Source organism: Crinia signifera, chromosome 4 (assembly GCF_055691185.1).
Source record: "Crinia signifera chromosome 4, ASM5569118v1, whole genome shotgun sequence".
In the NCBI taxonomy this organism is placed as follows: domain Eukaryota; kingdom Metazoa; phylum Chordata; class Amphibia; order Anura; family Myobatrachidae; genus Crinia; species Crinia signifera.
In genome coordinates this window covers 160,836,619-160,858,181 of record NC_139220.1, presented here as the reverse complement: position 1 = coordinate 160,858,181, position 21,563 = coordinate 160,836,619, and the positions used below count along the sequence as shown (strand labels likewise).

Here is a 21,563-nt window from a genome sequence, read left to right as displayed (position 1 = left end):
AGTATCTATTTGGTAAAACTTCCCAAGTATTTATTGACCCCTAGTGTTAAGGCCCAACAAACGGGTTGGCTTATGCAATTATATTGTTCCACCACAGCTGGGCTGGAGTTGTTGCAGCAGCCAGAGCAAGTCTCCAACTATCCACCTACCCTTGCCAACCACAGCATGGTAGAAGCTGCTGCAGATGGTACAGAAGATCCTGAAAATCCTCAATGAATAAGTAAACAAAGAAAATAAATTAACTGACTCAGGGTTGATCTCGCATGCATTTCACAACGATATCTACAGTGTCTGATTCGTAGACCACTCAGAGTTGCTTACTAATTTCAGTATGAAAGTTTTGTAAAGTGACATTTTTTTCATTTAATGTACCCTTATAGGCCTTTAAGGGTCCACTTAAGGGAGTCTGTTAATTGTGTTGTCCAACAACAGATCGCAAATGCATGAAAACAGAAATAGCGTGCACCCTTATGATGGCACCCTGAAGTGCTTGTCTGATTAAACCTGTCATCGAACTAGATCGTTTCTTAAGATAAGGTAGTGTGCAAAGTTTGAAGACTATTAGTTAAAGCGTTTGAGAGTCATCACACACACACCTTTCCGTTATACTTACTGTATGTAGCTTATTTATGTAAAATACCTTCTGCATGGGTTATTCTAATTGTTTACATTAGTTATTGACCCAGTGGAACTCACAATCTGTTGCCTACCATATAGATACACACTAGAGTAAATTTTCTGACAGAAGCTAATTAAATATATATATATTATTTTTTTTTTTTTTTTTGGGAAAAACATGTGGCTTACCTAAAAACTAGGGAGAGTCTCTATAACATCAAGCTTGTTCTGGTTATGCAAAGAACAGCACCACTTATTTTTGAAAGAGCTGATTATACATCCAGACATGTGATGCTGAGGAGGCACAATTAATTCAACTTCGTTAACAAAACAAAAAAACTAAATCCTGTATCTTGTGTGTAAACTGGATTTTTAGTTACTGTACTGTCTGAGTTGGGTTTCAGGTGTTTGTTCACTGGAGATGTCTAAAGGCCCATACACACTGGGTGACTTTGGGCTGAAAAACAGCTTAGTTTTTTTAGCTGCTTTCAGCTCTAAAGGGTGATAATTGCTCAGCGTGTATACACAGAGCTGTTTTCAACCCAGCGGTTTTCCCCATATCAGCTGTGCATACACGCTGGACAAAATCACCCATCGTGTATGGACCTTAAGGGTTTCTTGTATGTTGAATGTTGTGAACATGATTATTTTTTGTCTCCTCTGTGAACTTTTAGGGGGGCATTTACGAAGATGGAAGGGCGGGTGCGTTGTTGTCATAGCTGGGTGCAGGGGTACTGCAGGTTGAGGAGGTCCAGGTGCGTGAGTGCATTAGTACCACGGGTGGGGGAGTAGTAGGTGCAGGGAGTACAGTGGTACTGCATGTGGGTGGTGAGGGGTAGAGGTGCTGTAGTTGAGTGAGGGGCAGGGGTGCCGCTGGTGTTGGAGGGGCAGGTGGGGGAGTTTGGAATGGGGTTTCAGGCCCCTGTCCCAGATGGTGTTCCCTGCTGCTACCATCAAGCTCCCTACAGTGGTATTCTGTGCATGGTGACCGGAGGTTGTTGGGAGGTGCAGATGTCAGTGGCAGCTGGCAAAAGGTGCAGGCGATAGTGGCATTTGGGGGCTGGTAGGACATGAAGGTGACAGTGAAGGCTAATGACTTGTAGGAAGTGTTGTGACAGAGGCAGGGGAGAGGAAGGGTCTGGTGGTCTACCACCTGAAGTCGGCTGTGGAGGGCCAGCTGCCTGTTCACTGTTCCCAAGTCTCCTGCAACGGAGTGGGGAAGGATATACCAGGGATCCTGCCACACCAGCAGCAGATGCAACCCATGACCCCCCTCCCTTCCTAGGAATTACTTACCTGGGGCTATAGAAATTTCAAGGTGGCAAGGTGCTTTACTCTTACCATGGTGGCGGATGACACTGTTCCTACAGCACTGCCTTCTGCTTAACTTGCTTTTCCCGACAGCCACATGCAGATGCTGCAGCATGATGTCTTCTGCCCGGCTTCCGGCTCCCAAGTCAGTTGCTCAGGCCGCACAGCTGGCAGATGTGAAAGCAGTCCAGCTTAGTGATGGGTAAGAGCAGAGCACCGCTGCTGCAATAAATGCTCTGCTGGATGGATCTGCTGTGCACAATAAGGACTCCACCGGGAGTCTCTGCTGACCAAAAGGGTCTGTGTGTTGGGCATTAGGCTTGGGCACCCCCCACCCCCTTGTGCATACCTATGGGGGAGAAAAAACACTGTTGGGACAAGACCCAGCAGTTGCCGGAGAGAGCGAGTCCGCAGCATGGACGGTCAAAGTGGCTGTCGGGGGGGGGGGGGGGAGGAGGAGGAGGAGGAGGAGAGCGCAGTGCAATGCTGGGATAGAGCATGTAGCAGGGAGGTGACTGAGTGGCTGCTGGGAGAGAGCACGCAGCGGGGGGACGGACCATGCTGCTGTCGGGACGCGTTACCTGCTAGTAAGGTATCCTTAGTACACTAACTTCTAGTGTACTATCTGGATACTATTATCAGCAGACAGACAACAGTGGTGCTATTAGTCATTATTGCAGTGTCATGAGTTCTGAGACACTGTTAAGGCCCCCATACACTATGCGATAAATCGGGTGAAATCGTCCCAAAATCGCATGTGCTTGACATCTGATCTGATGCGCGGTACTTGCGCGGATCGGATCACGGCGTCGGACCTACAGAACATAAGATATATCGGAATCTGAGCCATCATGGGTGCTTTTTAGCACCCACGATGTTCAGATCCGATATATCTTTATATACAGCCCCCCTGCGCCCCCCCCCCCCCCCCCCGCATTGACGGCTCCCGGCGGAGGTAGTGCCCCCGGCGGAGGTAGTGCAGGCGGGCTCTCAGCCAATCAACCGCCACCCAGTCTTTTGAATAAGATCTTTCTATTCTCCCGCTGCGCCGACTGTCTCTGCTCTGCGACGCCTGCGGTCCCCGCCTGCACTACCTCCGCAGGGAGCCGTCAATGCGGGGGGGGGGGGGGGGGGCGCAGCTAGTAAGACAGGGGGGCGCTGCGGGGGACACAGAGTTGGCAGTAACAGAGCCGGGCAGGAAAAGCTGTCAGCGCTGGAAAAAAAGCCCATACAATGAATGGGCAGCCTGTGATTGGCTGAGCGCTCTCTCAGCCAGTCAGCAAATGGCTGAGAGCGCTCAGCCAATCACAGGCTGCCCATTCATTGTATGGGCTTTTTTTTTCCAGCGCTGACAGCTCCCGCCTCCCCCTGCCCGGCTCTGTCACTGTCCCCCGCAGCGTCCCCTGCACGTTTCCTTAGCAGCGCCCCCCCACCAGCAGCCCTGTTCTGCAGCCCCCCACCCCCCCTGCTCCCCGGGTTTACATGTGATAAATCGAGATGATTTGTCACATGTAAAAATGGTACATCAAGTGCCAATCTTATCAAGCTCCCCCGGGGAAGCTCGGGGGAAAAGTCGGGGGCGACTTGAGCTCGGGGGAAAAGTCGGGGGCGACTTGAGCTCGGGGGAAAAGTCGGGGGGCGACTTGAGCTCGGGGGGAAAAGTCGGGGGGCGACTTGAGCTCGGGGGAAAAGTCGGGGGGCGACTTGAGCTCGGGGGAAAAGTCGGGGGGCGACTTGAGCTCGGGGGAAAAGTCGGGGGGCGACTTGAGCTCGGGGGAAAAGTCGAGGGGCGACTTGAGCTCGGGGGAAAAGTCGGGGGGCGACTTGAGCTCGGGGGAAAAGTCGGGGGGCGACTTGAGCTCGGGGGAAAAGTCGGGGGGCGACTTGAGCTCGGGGGAAAAGTCGGGGGGCGACTTGAGCTCGGGGGAAAAGTCGGGGGGCGACTTGAGCTCGGGGGAAAAGTCGGGGGGCGACTTGAGCTCGGGGGAAAAGTCGGGGGGCGACTTGAGCTCGGGGGAAAAGTCGGGGGGCGACTTGAGCTCGGGGGAAAAGTCGGGGGGCGACTTGAGCTCGGGGGAAAAGTCGGGGGGCGACTTGAGCTCGGGGGAAAAGTCGGGGGGCGACTTGAGCTCGGGGGAAAAGTCGGGGGGCGACTTGAGCTCGGGGGAAAAGTCGGGGGGCGACTTGAGCTCGGGGGAAAAGTCGGGGGGCGACTTGAGCTCGGGGGAAAAGTCGGGGGGCGACTTGAGCTCGGGGGAAAAGTCGGGGGGCGACTTGAGCTCGGGGGAAAAGTCGGGGGGCGACTTGAGCTCGGGGGAAAAGTCGGGGGGCGACTTGAGCTCGGGGGAAAAGTCGGGGGGCGACTTGAGCTCGGGGGAAAAGTCGGGGGGCGACTTGAGCTCGGGGAGAGTCGCCCTAGTGTATGGGGGCCTTTACACTTGTCATAGTGACAGTTTAATTGAACTGTCCTACCCTATTTAGGAAGGAGACAGAAATGTATACCCTGTGAAGTATTCTCCAATACAGTGTACATAATTGTATATATTATATGTTTTGTGTGAGTCCACCAAAATTTATTTAATTATGAGTTCAGTTACATTTTATTAACAAAACAAAGTGAATCACCCCAATTACAATGGAATTGGCATAATAATTAAAAGACAAATTCCAATATTTACACAACCCCACAATATATTAATCATAATACAATAAATAAAGGTACTTATGTTAGTTGTAAATTAACATAAGAGTGCCCCAACAAAAAGTATTTTCTTTTCTTCCTTTCTTCTAATAACTTCATTCATGGGAGCACCTCCACACTGATTATTTGTTTGATATATTTTTTCTTGATTGCCAATACTTGTGGACCCTAGTATCTGTCACTAACCCTCAGATTTCCTACCCTTGTGCACTTGCTTTCCCATTTTCCTTTGCTGCATTAAAACATACTTATTTTCAGCTCTGACTCGTTGGAACAAAAACCTGGTAATATCTTAATGACAGCTTTTGTCAGTTTTCCAGCATTTCCAAGCAAATGGTCAACTGTCATTTGTTCTCAACCTTTACCAGCTTTATGTTCCAACCAGCCAGATCGGACAATACATCTGTAGATGTATGGCCAGCTAAAGACTTAAGTCTGTAGCTTGCTTACCATTTATTTTTCTGCCAGAAAATATGTCACCTTAGTCAAGCAACATTCTTAAAAATAATTGTGATTCTGCCATTCTGGGACATGAGGGGTATGAGCCAAACTATTTTACTATTCACAATGTGTTACTTGGAGGCTTATTGTGGGCCTTGTGCAAATGCACTTTGGTCATTTGTTAAAACTACCTATGGTCTACACCTGGGGTAGCCAACCCTAGTCCTCGAGAGCTACCAACAGTGCATGTTTTGCAGGTCTCCTCACAGAATCACAGGTGAGCTAATTAGCTCCATCTGTGTATCTTTTAAAATGTGTCATTGATTAATGATTGCAGCAGCTAGGTTGTCTGGAAAATGTGCACTGTTGGTAGCTCTCGAAGGCTAGGGTTGGCTACCACTGGTCTACACTATGGGTCCTCAAACTGTGGCCATCCAGATGTTGTGATACTACAAATCCCAGCATGCCTTGCCACAGTTTTAAAACTCCCTTATAGCAAAACTGTGGCAAGGCATGCTGGGATGTGTAATTTCACAACATCTGGAGGGCCTCAGTTTGAGGACCCATGGTCTACACGCTCTACAGGACATAAGTTGTGCACATACGCCCCACATAGTCACCACTTTGTACTAACACGCCATACCTAATTATACTGTGTATGTGTGTATCCAATACTGCCGCCACTCGCCACTTATAAATAAACTTGTTCAGGTGGCAGAGAAAGAACATGATGGCAATCCAACTCCCAAACTGAATAAAACTACTCAGACAGACCACTGCAATAAAATGTCTGTATCGGTGGTAACCAGTAACGTTTTGGGCTGTGAACCCTGTCTTCGGCCCCCAAAACATTACCTGTTACCGTCAATACAGACCTTTTAATTGCAGTTGTCTGTTTGAGGGCCCACCTTTACATTTTATGTGGGGGGGGGGGGGGGGCGCATTATTATAATTTGTGTGTAGGGACTTCAATGTGACTGGAGCAGTGCATGTATTACCTACACAAATATGCCCACTATGTTAAAACATCATGTGTCTGGGAATGGGGATGGGAGGTTCATAAAAAGTAACCAAACTTATTTATTCTTCCCATCCTGTGTAATTAAGAGTAGGTCAGGTTTCTTTATGCAAGCTTTGCTGCTGAATGGCATCATGTGAACATTGCAGTTCATGACAGTAAATCATTGCTTTTTGTCTTGCATAGGTTTTCTTTGCTGGAACAGAAATCTGTTTAGTAATGCAGGAGGACGACCAACCGCAAGAGGTAAGCTGCACCTCTGCTTCTCCTCAAGTTGTGGTATTGCTTATGAGAAGACCAGTGCTCATAACTCATCAATAGAGACAGGATTATTTGCATTTGCATGTTTGCAAATGCATTTGCATATTTTGCCCATTCTCACTGGTTATTGCATATTTCACCTAAAATCTAGGGATGGTGCATATTTTAGGCCCTGCCCCCTTTCCACCCGTGAGTCACAGCACTGCTTTGCCCTGCTGCTGGCCAGGTAGTGGTAGAGTGTGCAGGCTGGGGCAATATGTGTGCAGAGTGGGGAACCTTCGATGTACATAGCGTACACTGCTCTAGGCTGCCAATCCATGTTGACAAGTCAGTCGGGGCGAATGCCATTATAAAGCTCCTGAACCTTTGCCTGCCCCTGGCCTGGGACTTTACACCAAGAGAAAGACTTCTGCAGCAGAGGAGGTGGGCGGAAGGGTTGTGACATCACGCGGCGTGGAGGAAATGCAGTTTCACAGTGAGTATTATGGTGCAGGGAGGAAGCCTTCCACTGCGCCCTCCTCACACGCTATGCTGACATTTCTAATTTTATGCTGATTTTTAAATAAATAAGTAAAAAAGAACTTATTTAATGTAGCATATTTTAAGTATTTTTCATGCATATTTGCATGCATATTTCAAGCTTTTTATGTTGCATATAATCCTGTCTCTGCTCATCAAGCATGTACCAATGATAGTGTCATTTTCCATGTGGTGTTGCTAATACAGGTTGACTATCCCTTATCTAAATATCTGTTATTCAAATTATTCCAAAAACCATAGTCTCCTCATTTTGGCTAAGGGAAACTCAACCTGTATACAGTATTATAAATTCAAAAGAGGAATTCAATTATCTCTGTATGCGAGGGGGATATCCTTTAATGACCCATGGGAGTGTGCATCATTGATGAAATAGTGTGTACACGCGAGATATGTACAATAAAAAAATGTTAAGATATCCTCCTTATGTATATTGTTTAAAAATCAGTGTGTATGCGCGTTTAAGGGTCCTACACACAGTGCGATTTTAGGGCATTTTGGAAGTGATCTCAGTAGACTGCTTACAAAATGCCCCTTCAACGCTCCGTGTGTAGTGGCCATAGCATTGTTCAGCCCCGCGTGTCTCACGGGTCTATTCTTACTGGAGAACACTGGCCCTGACAGATCACTCGGTACACAGCGCTGTGTGCTGAGCAATCCACATTGCTCAGATTGCTCGCAGTCTCGCACTGTGTAGGCCTGTTAATATAGCAAAAAGTTTTCTTTCCACTAAAGAATAGTGAGTGGTATTTGCAGACAGGATTACAAAATAGGGTTTTATACAATTTGTAATTGCTACATATAAAATGTTGTTTTTTACCAGGTTGGTACACCACCAATGGCAACATCCAATGCAACAGAAGATGGGACAACAGAGCCCTCTAATTTGCCACACAACATCTGTGAGTATAGGGAAAGGGATAAATTGAAATCGGCAGCTATTATGTTGCTAGTGCTTTGTGCTGCCAAAAGGGAGGGTTTAGAAATTCCAGTTTATAGCACAGGGCTGGCCAATTGCGGCCCTCCAGATGTTGATGCACTACACATCCCAGCATGCCTTGCATCAGTTTCAGCATGGCCACATAGCAAAACTAATGCAAAGCATCCTGGGATGTGTAGTTCATAAACATCTGGAGGGCCGCAATTGCCCAGCCCTGTTATAGCAGGTACATATGTTTCCATGGTGCTGCAGTGTAGACATGTTAGTTGGTTGTAGGTACTGCAGAGCTACTGACAAGTTCGAGGGAATTGTACCATTTGTTCTAGTAGGGCATTCTTTGCACTTTCCTATGGGGCAGACGGCTCTTTCAGTGTATTGGTGCTAAAAAATCGCTGATAGTATGTTCTGCAGTCTGTTCTAGTGTTCTAAGAATGTCAACCTATACACTGCTCAAAAAAATAAAGGGAACACTTAAACAACACAATGTAACGCCAAGTCAGTCATACTACTTTGAAATCAAACTGTCCACTTAGGATGTAACACTGACAATCACATGCTGTTGTGCAAATGGAATAGACAGCAGGTGGAAATTATAGGAAATTAGCAAGACATCCCCAATAAAGGAGTTGTTCTGGTGGTGACCACAGACCACTTCTCAGCTCCTATGCTTTCTGGCTGATGTTTTGGTCACTTTTGAAAGCTGGCGATGCTTTCACTCTAGTGGTAGGATGAGATGGAGTCTGCAACCCACACAAGTGGCTCAGGTAGTGTATCTCATCCAGGATGGCACATTAAGCTGTGCCAAGGTTTGCTGTGTCTGTCAGCGTAGTGTCCAGAGCATGGAGGCACTACCAGGAGACATACCAGTACATCAGGAAACGTGGAGGAGACGTAGGAGGGCAACAACCCAGAAGCAGGACCGCTACCTCCACCTTTGTGCAAGGAGGAACAGGAGGAGCACTGCCAGAGCCCTGCAAAATGACCTCCAGCAGGCCACAAATGTGCATGTCTACTCAAACGGTCAGAAACAGACTCCATGAGGGTGGTAGGAGGGCCCCACAGGTAGGGGTTGTGTTTACAGCCCAAGACTGTGCAGGACGTTTGGCGTTTGCCAGAGAACACCAGGATTGGCAAATTCGCCACTGGCGCCCTGTGCTCTTCACAGATGAAAGCAGGTTCACACTGAGCATGTAACAGAGTCAAGGAGAACGTTCTGCTGCCTAAAACATCCTCCAGCTTGACCGGTTTGGCAGTGGATAAGTAATGGTGTGAGGTGGCATTTCTTTGGGGGGCCACACAGCCCTCCATGTGCTTGCCAGAGGTAGCCTGACTGTCATTAGGTACAGAGATGAGATCCTCAGACCCCTTGTGAGACCATATGCTGGTGCGGTTGGCCCTAGGTTCCTCCTAATGCAAGACAATTCTAGACCTCATGTGGCTGTAGTGTCAGCAGTTCCTGCAAGACGAAGGCATTGATGCTATGGACTGGCCTGCCCATTCCCCAGACCTGAATCCAATTCAGTACATCTGGGACATCATGTCTCGCTCCACCCACCAACGCCACATTGCACCACAGACTGTCCAGGAGTTGGAGAATGCTTTAGTCCAGGTCTGGGAGGAGATTCCTTTAGGAGACCATCCGCCACCTCATCAGAAGCATGCCCAGGCATTGTAGGGATGTCATACAGGCACGTGGAGGCCACACACACTACTGAGCCTCACTATGACTTGTTTTAAGGACGTTACATCAAAGTTGGATCAGCCTGTAGGGTGTTTTTTCACTTTAATTTTGAGTGGGACTCCAAATCCAGACCTCCATGGGCTAATAATTTTGATTTAGATTGATAATGTTTGTGTGGTTTTGTTGTCGGCACATTAAACTATGTGAACAAAATATTTAATAAGAATTTCATTCATTCAGATCTAGGATGCGTTATGTTAGTGTTCCCTTTTATTTTTTTTGAGCAGTGTATAGAACACATACACAAATTTCAACTGCTTAGTAGCACTTCTAGATTTCACTAAAATCCTACACCACATACAGGGGCAGATTTATTAAGCTCGGTGATGTGATAAATTTTTTTTTTTTTTTTTTTAATCACCGGCCAATCCACTTTTAACTGAAGTAACAGGCTAGGTTTGAAAAATGACAGGTAGGAGCTGATTGGCCGGTGATAAAAATCAGACACTTCATAACTTCACCAAGCTTAATAAATCTACCCCACAGAGCTGTAGATTAAAGCTACAAAGTATCTTCCTTATTCTTAAAATGACGAATAAGCATCTTCAGACTAAAGCAGTTGGACTCGTATCTGTTTTGAATCGGCAAAGCATTTTTTGAGTGCAAATACTCCGCAAAGGCCACAGATTTTGATGGTTCTAGTGTCACATGAAAGGGGTTGTAATGTAGATGTTCAATAATGTTGCAGAATTTTGATATGTAGTCAGGTTGTTGAGGCAGAAACGCATCAGTCATGATTGTTTTTGTTTTTCTTGCACTTGGATAAAGCCTTGAAATTCACTTGCTAAAAAAAAACATTTTGCCCTAAACTCCATTGATATAATGAATTCTTTGGAATACAGTAAACTTTAGATGAACACAATGGCCTTCATTCTGGTTCACTCACAAAGCAGAGTTAGGGGGGGCCATACACTAGTAAGATTTATCTTCAGATCTGGCTGGTTGGAACAAAAACATGGTTATGGATGAGTGACAGTTTGTCAGTTTTCCAGCATTTCCAAGCAAATGGTCAACTGTCATTTGCTCTCATCCATAACCAGGTTTTTGTTCCAACCAGCCAGATCTGAAGATTAATCTGCGTGTGTATGGCCACCTTAAGTTTGCTGCTTTGTGAGTCTTCCCCCCCCCCCCCCCCCCCCCCGCAGGCCTGTGAATAGATGTTTTGCATTAACATCCATTCGCAGCCTTGCGTGGGTGCCCAAAATCAGTCGCTCTCTAGTGCTCCATTAACATGGTGGCCAGCTAATATCTGCCCCTATTCGCATGGGGATGCCCAGCATTTTCCTGGAAAATGCAAACTCCTACTGCACGCCATTGTGAATTCGCAACCTAGCAAACCAATCAGAATGAAGGCCAGTGTTTTCTGCTATATTTCAAGCAACACTGACTAGTATCTCAATTTTTTCTTTTGAGTTCCTGGTATAGTAAATTATTATTTTTTTAACAAATACACACCCTTTAGATGCAGAGGTTTTATTTATGTAAATACTGCTCACAATTAAATGCACTGAGGATTCTAACCTGAAGTCCCTTGTTCTTTTGATTCGATGGGAGGCAATGGTTTGACTAATGAGAAATCTGTGCTCAGTAATAGTTTTGATATAGTCAAATTTAGGTACACAAAAGCTGTTGCAGGCTAGTATACTTGCAGCATAAGTCATTCCTTTTTAATACTGCAAGATGTGGGATATCATCCATCTGTACCTTGCCTACTCTCCCTACATATGTCTTATTTTCCTTGTTTGTCTTATTTAGCAGATGCTGATGCATTTCGCATTCTGTGGGAGATGAAAATGAAGAAAAGACAGAAATGCCCATCACTACCGGACACCGTGACAGAGCTTAGCACAGAGGAGGGCAGTAAAGTGTACATTGTGGGCACTGCCCACTTTAGCGACAGCAGCAAACTGGATGTGGTAAAGGTAATGGTCTCTGTAGCTTTCAGAGCACATATATGTATTGACACTCGCATCTCCTAAAGATCATTTACATATTAATACCTTGCTTTACAGAGAACTTAAGTTGTCTGTTAGCAGTGACTTTAGTCTTAGTGCAGAATTAATATAATACTGATGGTCAACTTCCTTATAGATTCCTTTAATGAAATGTTTAATGTATCATTAGTTAGCTGTGTATCTTTAATATGTATTGGTCTTATAACCTCAAACTGTTGTCCCTAGACCATTCAGGAGGTGCAGCCGGATGTGGTAGTGGTGGAGCTTTGCCAATACAGAGTATCAATGTTAAAAATGGATGAACAAACTCTACTAAAAGAAGCCAAAGAAATAAATTTTGAAAAACTACACCAAGCAATTAAACAGGTATTTTTTTATGTTACTATGAAAACAGTGTTGGTTGACAACCAGAGAAAGTTGTAGCTTATATATATCTATAGATCTATATCTCTTTTCAAATAAGAGTCAGTATTCTGAATATATTCTTTTTGTTTTTGGTCTTTATTTTGTGTGTATTCATATTCAGGATCAGATCTAGTGGAATTTTTTTTTTTGTCTGCAATAGCGAACCAGGGAAATTCAACATTTGAATTACCTTGTTCTTCCAACCCAGGCAACAAGAGATTGGGGAACTGCCATATTCAATCTTGTAAGGAGGGTAGGGGGGGGGGGGGTGCTTTTAGTCCAGTTTAAATGGCTGTGAGCTATAATTCCTTATTCAGAATGGCTTCTAGGTGAATGTAAAATAAGATTAACGGCTTCAGTGATCTAGTCCATTCACATTAGCGCTCTTATTCTAAATGTGATTGTCTTGTTAAATCAGCACCAACATGTCTGTTTTTAACAATATGATCTAATTTGATTATAATGTAAAAGTGTGCCAATATTCAGTTGGATGGTCTTGCTAGGCCTAGAAGAAAAAACAGAGGACTTTGACCTATCTATGACACTATTTGTGGTGTTAAATGTTTGGTAATAGTATGTAATATGTGGTACTTATGTAGTTTCCCTCACTGCCAGCAAATGGCAGTGTTTCAGAGACACAGACAATATATTTAAAGATGGATATAAATATTTCTATCACACACCCACACCTGAGAACCACTTGTATTCTCATTATTTGCCTCCAATTCCCTACATTAAATTGCTATCTTCCACAAGTACTATATCTAGGCCAGTGGTTCCCAAACTGTGTGCCTAGGCTCCCTGGGGTGCCTTGGAGTACTTGCAGGGGTGCCTTGAGTTGGTGATCCAGGACCAATTCAAATTATTTATAGTCAATAGAATAGGCAAAATCAGTGCTTGTGGCTTCCAATTCACATATTTAATTATTGGCCGCAACAAGCACTGATTTTAATGTTCCTCACCAAATAACTATACCTAAGGATGACATAGAAGCAGAACTATGTAATTCTCAGTAACAAACCTTTGGCCTAGGGGTGCCACAAGAAAAAATTGTGATACATTAGGTGCCGTGGTTCCAAAAAGTTTGGGAACCCCTGATCTAGGCAGATATTGCTGCAATCCTATGTCATACAATTGGCAGTGGTGATGACTGCATATAAGGAATTGAATAGTGTGTGACCAAGTGCCAGAGAGCTGGGTCACTCCATCTCTGAAATAAACACTCTTTGGATTTTCGCATGCAACAATTTCGAAGGATATATTGGGACTACATAACTGTAGATTCTCCAACATGGATAGCATTGTCTGGCATTTGCTGTAACACCTAACAAACTGTGAAAATTGCTCCAGATAAAAGCAAAATGTAATGCTGCGGTCACAAGTAACATTAGCATTTAAAGGGTACAAGGCTACCTTTCTTCTGTGGGGTGCTGGAGCTGACAGTCCATCCATTCCCATTCCTAACTTCACAGCTCAAGTCTCTGCACATTGCCTGGGTTTGTCAACTTTGACACTGATGCCTGAAAACAAGATGCCTGAAAACAGGTTCCAACTGTTATGGCCAAATGGATGATTCTGCATGGGGAGGAAACCGCAATCAATTGAACCTAAATATCAACAAGAGACAGTCCAGGGGAAAAGTGGCTCTGTTATGGTATAGGGCAGTGGTTCCCAACCTGTGGTACGCGTCCACCCGCTCGGGGGTACGCGGCGGCCCGGCCTGTAATGGCGGCCGCAGCAGTCAGACAGGTTGCTGGAGGTTGAGGTATGGGGCGCCGGCTTCTGAGACTGAGGGGAGGAGAGTGCATTGCGCATCTCTCCTACCCCTCAGTGTGCTTCCCTGTGACTGGCCGCCCGTCCGCCAATCAGAGCTTGCGGGCCGGCAGCCAATCAGGAGCCGGCCCGCGAACTTTGATTGGCGGGCAGCCCAGTCACAGTGAAGGAGATATACGCAGTGTGCTGTACCCTCCTTCCCAGAGAGAAGCAGCGGCGGCAGCTACACGGCAGGGGGACAATGGACTGTTCTATCCCCAGAAGCAGCATCAATGGTGAGTGTGCTGCTGCTGGGAAATACTATGGGGGCATTGCTGGCACTGTGGGGGCATATTTATTGCTGGCACTGTGGGGCATACTTGTTACTGGCACTGTGGGGCATTGCTGTCACTGTGGGGCATACTTGTTGCTGGCACTGTGGGGCATTGCTGGCACTGTGGGGCATACTTGTTGCTGGCACTGTGGGGGGAATGGGATCATTCGTTAGACTGCATTTAGGTCGACTTGCATTTAGGTCGACTTGCATTTAGGTCGACTTGCATTTAGGTCGACTTGCATTTAGGTCGACTTGCATTTAGGTCGACTTGCATTTAGGTCGACTTGCATTTAGGTCGACTTGCATTTAGGTCGACAGGGTCATTCGGTCTACAGGTGTTAGCTCGACAGGCTCATTAGGTCTCTAGGTATAAGGTCGACAGGGTCATTAGGTCGACAGTAAAAAAGTCGACTGTTTTTTTTTTCATGCGTCGACACAGTCAACATAGCACCGCGTCCCCTCGCTGCGCTAGCCATGCTTCGGGCACGGTGCCTCGCTACGCTCGGCACACTATTTTATTCTCCCACCACGCCCTAGTGGATGGTAGGGCATGAAATACCGCCTGTCGGCACATGTCGACTCATAAAACAGTCAAATGACCCCATGTCGACCTTTTGCCTGTCGACCTTACAAAAGTCGACCTAATGACCCCGTCGACCTAAGTCAAGTCGACCTTCAGTCATTTTCATCTAAATGCAGGTCGACCTAAATGCAGGTCGACCTTAATGCAGGTCGACCTAGTGGTGTAGACCTAATGCTTGTAGACCTAAATGCTGTAGACCATATCACCGTATCCCTTGTGGGGCATACTTGTTGCTGGCACTGTATGGGCATTGTTGGCGCATACCCAGTACCATGGGGTCATACCTGGCACCGTGGTGGCATTCCAGTTTCTGGCACTGTGGGGGCATACCTGGCACCATTGGAGCATATGTGTATCTGGTACTTTTGGGGGCATATGTGTATCTGGCACTATTGGAAGGCTAACTTGATCCGTTGGAATGTCTGTTGCTTCAGTAATAGAGATTTGACAGTGTTCTGTTCTGTTATATGCTGTCAGCAGAATGGGCTGAGCTTATATTGTGGTCAAGTGGTTGCACTTTTTTTTTTTTTTTCTCGTCATTGCCCCTGTTAAGCCACACCCCCTAAAATTCACGAGGGGGTACTCATAAATGAAAAGCCTAATCAAGGGGTACAGGAGACAAAAAAGGTTGGGAACCACTGGTATAGGGCATAGTCAGCTGCCGCACATTAGGACCCCTGAGGAATATTCTGATATCACTGACCTGGGAATACTACAAAATCATTATGGTAGCTGATTTGCACTCTGCCATGCATTTACTAGTGTGCTCTTTCAGGAAGACCATGTGCCACCACATAGGTCTGTACCCACCAAGTTATGGTTGGTTGGAACATTTCTGAGTTTGGCGTAATCAGTTGCAGTTCAGTGTGACAGCAGTGGCAAGGAATTGTGGTCCAGTATGCAGTACCTCAAAGCTTGTGCGCTGTATGCTCCATATTGCTGGTATAATCTGATGGAAGGAAGGACCTATATGTAGCTAAACAGGTGTCTGCCACATGAGTGTATTGATGGATACTATGGATGATTATCAAACACAACTTTTGTTAAAGGTGATGTAATTAAAATGGAGAGTGATAAACTACTAGCTGATTAGCTCCTAACTGCCACATCAGTAAGCACTTCTCAGGGCTTAAGCTGGCCATACATCAGAAAGATCGATCTTAAGATCGATTGCGCTCATGATTGTGTACAATTTCCCTGGAAATCCCCAGCAGTCCTTGGTGGTTTTTGGACACACAATCTACTCACAATCCATCATACAATCAGTCATACAATCAGTCATACAATCCATCTGCTGCATGATTGTGTACACCAAATGTGCACACAATCTGCATACAATCCATTATACAATCAGTCATACAATCCATCTGCTGTATGATTGTGTACACAAGATGTGCACACAATCTGCTTACAATCCATCATACAATCAGTCATACAATCCATCTGCTGATTGATTGTATGATTTTGTACACAAGATGTGCACACAATCTGCATACAATCCATCTTACAATCAATTGAGATTGTATGATTGGGTACAATATCTTTCTGATGTATGGCCACCTTTAGTCCATCTCGCCCATTGTATATTTATTGCAAATACTAAATGTTAAATACTGTGGGCTTTTTTTCATGCAAAGAATATAATTCGGCTAACCTAACTATTCTTTGACTTGCCTCCATTTTTTTTTTTTTTTTTTTTCTCTATCCCCCTCTCTTCTTGCTGCTTGTGCCAGAATGGCGTTATGTCCGGTCTTATGCAAATGCTTCTGCTGAAGGTGTCTGCTCACATCACGGAACAGCTGGGAATGGCCCCTGGTGGGGAGTTCAGAGAGGCGTTCAAAGAGGTGAGACTCCATTTTACATAGCTAGCATTTATCATACCAGTCTCTACCCTATTGTTCCAGCTTTCATTTTCTCAGTTGTGTCTATCCATGAGATGAGGCAATAGTTGGAATAACTACCTTCCTTAGACAAAAAAATATTCTCATGAATATGTATGTGGCTCTTCAGAACCTTTTGTTTTGATGTGTTTATTTAAGGCATAGTGATTATTAAGTTATGAGGGGACTGGAGGGTAGGTATCCTTTTGTTACAAGCAGATCATAATGACTGTCAGCTGCCATTTTATTTTCTTTATGCCAATTGACCCTTTCTTTGTGTATTTTGGACCCTTATTTTAAGATTTGTCACAACTCATTTTCTTGGCTATTATGCTAATTTTCCTCCTGACACAACTGAACAGCTGAGTAAGGAGCATAGATCCTTACGCCAGGCATGGCCAAACTATGGCCATCCAGCTGTTGCGAAACTACAAGTCACAGTTCTGCCATTAGGGAATGCTAAAACTATGGCAAGGCATGCTGGGATGTGTAGTTTCGCAACAGCCAGAGGACGGCCATAGTTTGGCCATGCCTGCCTTACACACATGGACACAATGAAATGAATAACTTTTGTATAATTGTTGACTGGCAGCTTTCAAAATCTTACCAGAAATGAGTTCCACTCCATATATGTATATATTTTATACCAAACCTTCAACATTTATGCCTTTTTATTGATGGGGTTAAAAAAAATATTTTATACTTCCTAAACAAAGGTCAAATTTTGTATTGCGAAGGTCAAATATATGGTACACGTAGGTATGCGGCTTGCTCTAAAGATTCATGACCAAAGGTATTAGCTATTTCACTAAAGTCCTTTTGCTTTACATGCGTCCTCAGTTGCGAGGGTGGCAACATGAATCTTTAAAGGAGAATGAGTCCTCTAGCGTGAAGCGCACTTCTGTCTTCCAACCCGCTCTCAAACACATTGAAGATAATGACACTGCAACGAAAGATTAAGTTGCACTGTCTCTATTTTATCAAATAATTGCTTTTCATTGGAGGTAATAGCCTCTAAAACCTGTTGCAGGGTAACTGCTGGTGTAGAAGACTCCTCCAAACCAGAGTACTGAGGATTTATAAGGTGGATTGTAATGTGCTGTACCTCCTTAAACTGGTTTTGGGGCTGAGGAGTGTGCATGTTTTATTTGCTGCAGCAGCTTGCCCAAGCTTCACCATATTAGCTATAAAAATAATACTCACGGGGAAGGAAGGCAGAGCGCAATGACTAGATGAGTTCCGCACAGGACCAGCACAATGTGTTGCTTAGTATCTACCAGGGCCGGCGCCACCACTAGGCAAATCTAGGCATTTGCCTAGGGCGCCGGCCACTGGAGGGCGGCATTTTGTGCCGCCCGGGTACCTGTCCTACGGCGCCGTGTATTTAAATCTGGCGGCGGAGGCAGCGGGGGTCCCTGCAGTCCATTAGAAATCACGAGCGCTATCCGCCGGGCTATGCGGAAGCGCTTCTAGTGTGAAAACTCTGGCAGCACGGCGCACGCTGATCTCAGCCAATCAGCGTGCTGCCAGTGTTTTCACACTAGAAGCGCTTCCGCATAGCCCGGCGGATAGCGCTCGTGATTTCTAATGGACTGCAGGGACCCCCGCTGCCTCCGCCGCCAGATTTAAATACACAGCGCCGCAGGACAGGTACCACCCCCCCGGCACCGGGGCGCCCCCACCCTGACTCGCCTGGGGCGCTCCGGTGCCTTGCACCGGCCCTGGTATCTACACTAATCGAGGAATCCGACAAAAGAAAACTGATAGAACACATGACCTAGGTCTCTTCAGCTGAGAAAGAATGGAGCTTAAATGTGCCTTACTACCCACAGTGAGAAAACAAACCTTTCAGTATGTAAGCCCACAGCTGGTACATACAGATGTAGTGTGCTCATTGTTGCAGGATCGCCACCACTCGCTCCCATTTGAATGTACCAAATTTGCAGCAAAATGCAAACTCCACTCTGCGATATAGATGCTCAATGCGTTTCTATGAGCCATGGGAGTGAATTAGATGCATACGTGACTACAGAATCGTGCCATTTGACACTGAAGTCGTATGTGGTGGTTGACATGGCAATGATGAATGTGACTACATCTGTATGTAAAGGGAGAGCAGGAACTAATTTTGCTGGGCAGCTCAGCATTTGTGTTTTTATATCTCCAAGGTGGGTTATTTTTATCCAGGTCTCAGGCACAGCTCAGTATGAGACAGAATGCAGAGTAGTAAGCATACTCTCCCCAGAGCAATGCTGCAGCAGGTATCGGGAGGGAGGGAGCAGGACAACGCTTGTATTTATCGGAGCAGGAGGAGGGAGGTAAGGAAAAGAAGGGCAGTGCATCTCCCCAGGCTCCACCGGCAGCGTGTCGCAGGAGGAGAGGAGATGTAAGCTACCACTTAGCGATGCAAGCTTTGGCGGGACCACATGCCATGGGTGGTCCCACAGGCCAGGGAGAGGTGAGCAGGGCTGCACATAATCCTACGCTGGAGAAGTTCATGGCACTGTGAGGTCTGCAAAAGTTATAGGCTGAACACCGGTACCCAGGCTCAAGATATATAGTTCGTGTAGTTGGCCAGGGATCTCAAACAATTGGCGTCCTACTCCATTGCTGACGCCCCCCCAATTATAGCAATACATGTACTCAGTGGTGTAACACCCAGAGACATTGGAGGCAGTGGCCACTAGCTGTCAGAGGGGCTGCAGGAAAGGGGGCTGCTGAGCTAGGATCCTGTTCAACTGTATCCTGCTACAGCACAATGTGCAGACGCAGCCATAAACTCAAAGTGCATAATTGTCCATTAGGAGCCGTGCCCCAGATGTTCAGCACCATGTCCTTACTACTTCACCATTAAAATGACCATGTTCCTGCTTGGAATGTATGCACAATCACCCACATTTTGGGGGAAAATTCAATACCAGTTTGTTTCTGACCTGCAAATATCATTTGTTTTGACCCAAAACCACCTGCTCTGGACCAAAAAAGGCAATTATATACAATGCAACACATGCCTGGTTTTGTGTTCTGCCCATTCGCTCCTTGAAATCATCTTTTGAAAAACACAGCTTAGTAAATTTTGCCCTTTAATCAAGGTTGCAGCCACCATAGAAACCAAATCCCTGTTCTATATATGTAAATGAGCTAAAATAGAAGAGAATCTAACAAAGACGTTGTGCTTGGTCTTCTAGATTGTTTGCCTAATTACACAGTAATCAGATCTGTAAAGCAACGTTGTATGTAAAAGCAGTCACTGTGCACCCAAGGAAATCATGGGCCTTATTCTAGTTCACTCTTTCAGACAAAATCCTTCTTAGATGGACAAAACCATGTGCACTGCAGGTGGGGCAGATGTTACTTGTGCAGAGAATTAGATTTGGGTGGGGTTTTACTTCAAAGTGAGATCTATTTTGCACTGTAAAAATAAAGCAGCCAGTATTTACCCTGCACAGAAACAAAATAACTCACCCAAATCTAATTCTCTGCATGTTACATCTTCCCCCCTGCAGTGCACATGGTTTTTCCATCTAAGAAGGATTTTGTCAGAGTGAACTAGAATAAGGCCCCATGTGACCTTAAACTTTTAGAAATCTTAACAATCTTAACATAAATATAACCCACTTTAATGGATTGTTTAAAAAAAACAAAAAAAACAATTCCTATATAAAATTACAGCTCATGATGTATAAAAAGGTTTTGCTTGCCAATTTTCACACCTGTCTTGACAAATTCACTTGTGGTACCTACAGAATTTGAGTCTAACTGACAGATTCAAAATCAATTGTCTTAAAATAGAGAAACCTTTTTAAATACATAAACATGGCTAAGACCTCACCAATTTCATACAAAGGGAAAGCAGACTCCTAATAGAAACAAACATACAAGTGTCCCACACTGTGGACAAATCAGAGCCATGGATGAAATGTCATGGCCTATAGCCTTACACTAGGCAAGATTCCCATGGTCTGCTGCAAAAAGAGGTTTCTGCGCTCAAACTACCCAAACGATAAATGCTACAAGATAGATTATAATATATTTCTCCTATGCCGGCACTCCGACTCTGTGCCTATTCCAATAAATGTATATGTCTAAAACAAATTAAATGAGAAAAACTTGTTCTACATTATACAGTCTTGAGTGCCTTCTCTTTTGGAAAAAAATATGTATAAATGTAAACATGGCAGCCAGGAATTACGCCTAATGTCCTGCATGATTTCAGTTATATAGTGTATTTTGCTCCTGTAAGTTACTTCTGGAATGTACTACTGTTTGTTATGGTTGCTAAAAATCATCTGAATAGTGTGGGTCCTAAAAATCATCTGAATAGTGTGGGTCCTATTTCAGGCCAGCAAAGTGCCTTTCTGCAAGTTTCACCTCGGCGATAGACCTATACCTGTAACATTCAAGAGAGCCATTGCAGCACTTTCCTTTTGGCAGAAGGTCAAGCTTGCCTGGGGTCTATGCTCTTTATCCGATCCAATAAGGTAAAAAAGCTGCTTATTCTACTAAATGTAATCCTTTTGTTTGCACTTTATGTAGTTCTATGTGAAAACCTCACTCGCATTTCATAGTTAATGGCGGCAGATTCTCTTGTGTAAATGTGACTACACCTAACACGCAGACCTTTTTGTTTCAGTGAGGAGGATGTGGAGAAGTGTAAGCAGAAGGATTTGTTGGAGCAGATGATGGCAGAAATGATTGGTGAATTTCCTGATCTCCACCGGACCATTGTCTCTGAAAGAGATCTCTATCTTACCTACATGTTAAAACAAGCTGCTAGAAGAACAGAACTACCTTGTGCCTCAGAATGTAAATACCTGTTTGTGGTGATGTTTGTCAGCCAGTGCTACATACAGTAGTTTCGTAATGAGAAATGCAATCAAAAGGTTTGAGTCGTTTAAGATATAGTTGTCTGAATAAGCTCCATATTGCACCTCTCACCCAGGCATAAACCTGTAACATTGCAGCTCTTTCCCATAATCCAAGTTAGTGCAGACGTAGGTGAGCAGAGTATTCTGTCAGTTTTATGTTACTGATATTACAGCAGGAATAGGAAGTTCACCGGCCTTCCTCCAATCACTGTTTC

General features: G+C 45.1%; 1 protein-coding gene across 3 annotated transcripts in view; it reads left to right on the top strand.

Moving 5' to 3' along the window:
• TRABD (TraB domain containing) overlaps positions 1-21,563 on the top strand; it is a 30,761-nt gene that overhangs the window by 2,485 nt on the left and 6,713 nt on the right. For 2 of the 3 annotated variants that reach the window (XM_083182885.1, XM_083182884.1), the window contains exons 2-8: positions 6,276-6,335; positions 7,711-7,789; positions 11,324-11,490; positions 11,749-11,889; positions 16,334-16,444; positions 20,822-20,961; positions 21,114-21,286. In XM_083182885.1, the coding sequence (XP_083039011.1) occupies positions 6,309-6,335; positions 7,711-7,789; positions 11,324-11,490; positions 11,749-11,889; positions 16,334-16,444; positions 20,822-20,961; positions 21,114-21,286 (838 nt within the window). In that variant the 5' untranslated portion in view covers positions 6,276-6,308. The remainder of the gene's footprint in view (positions 1-6,275; positions 6,336-7,710; positions 7,790-11,323; positions 11,491-11,748; positions 11,890-16,333; positions 16,445-20,821; positions 20,962-21,113; positions 21,287-21,563) is intronic. The other variant, XM_083182886.1, reaches the window with a different exon arrangement.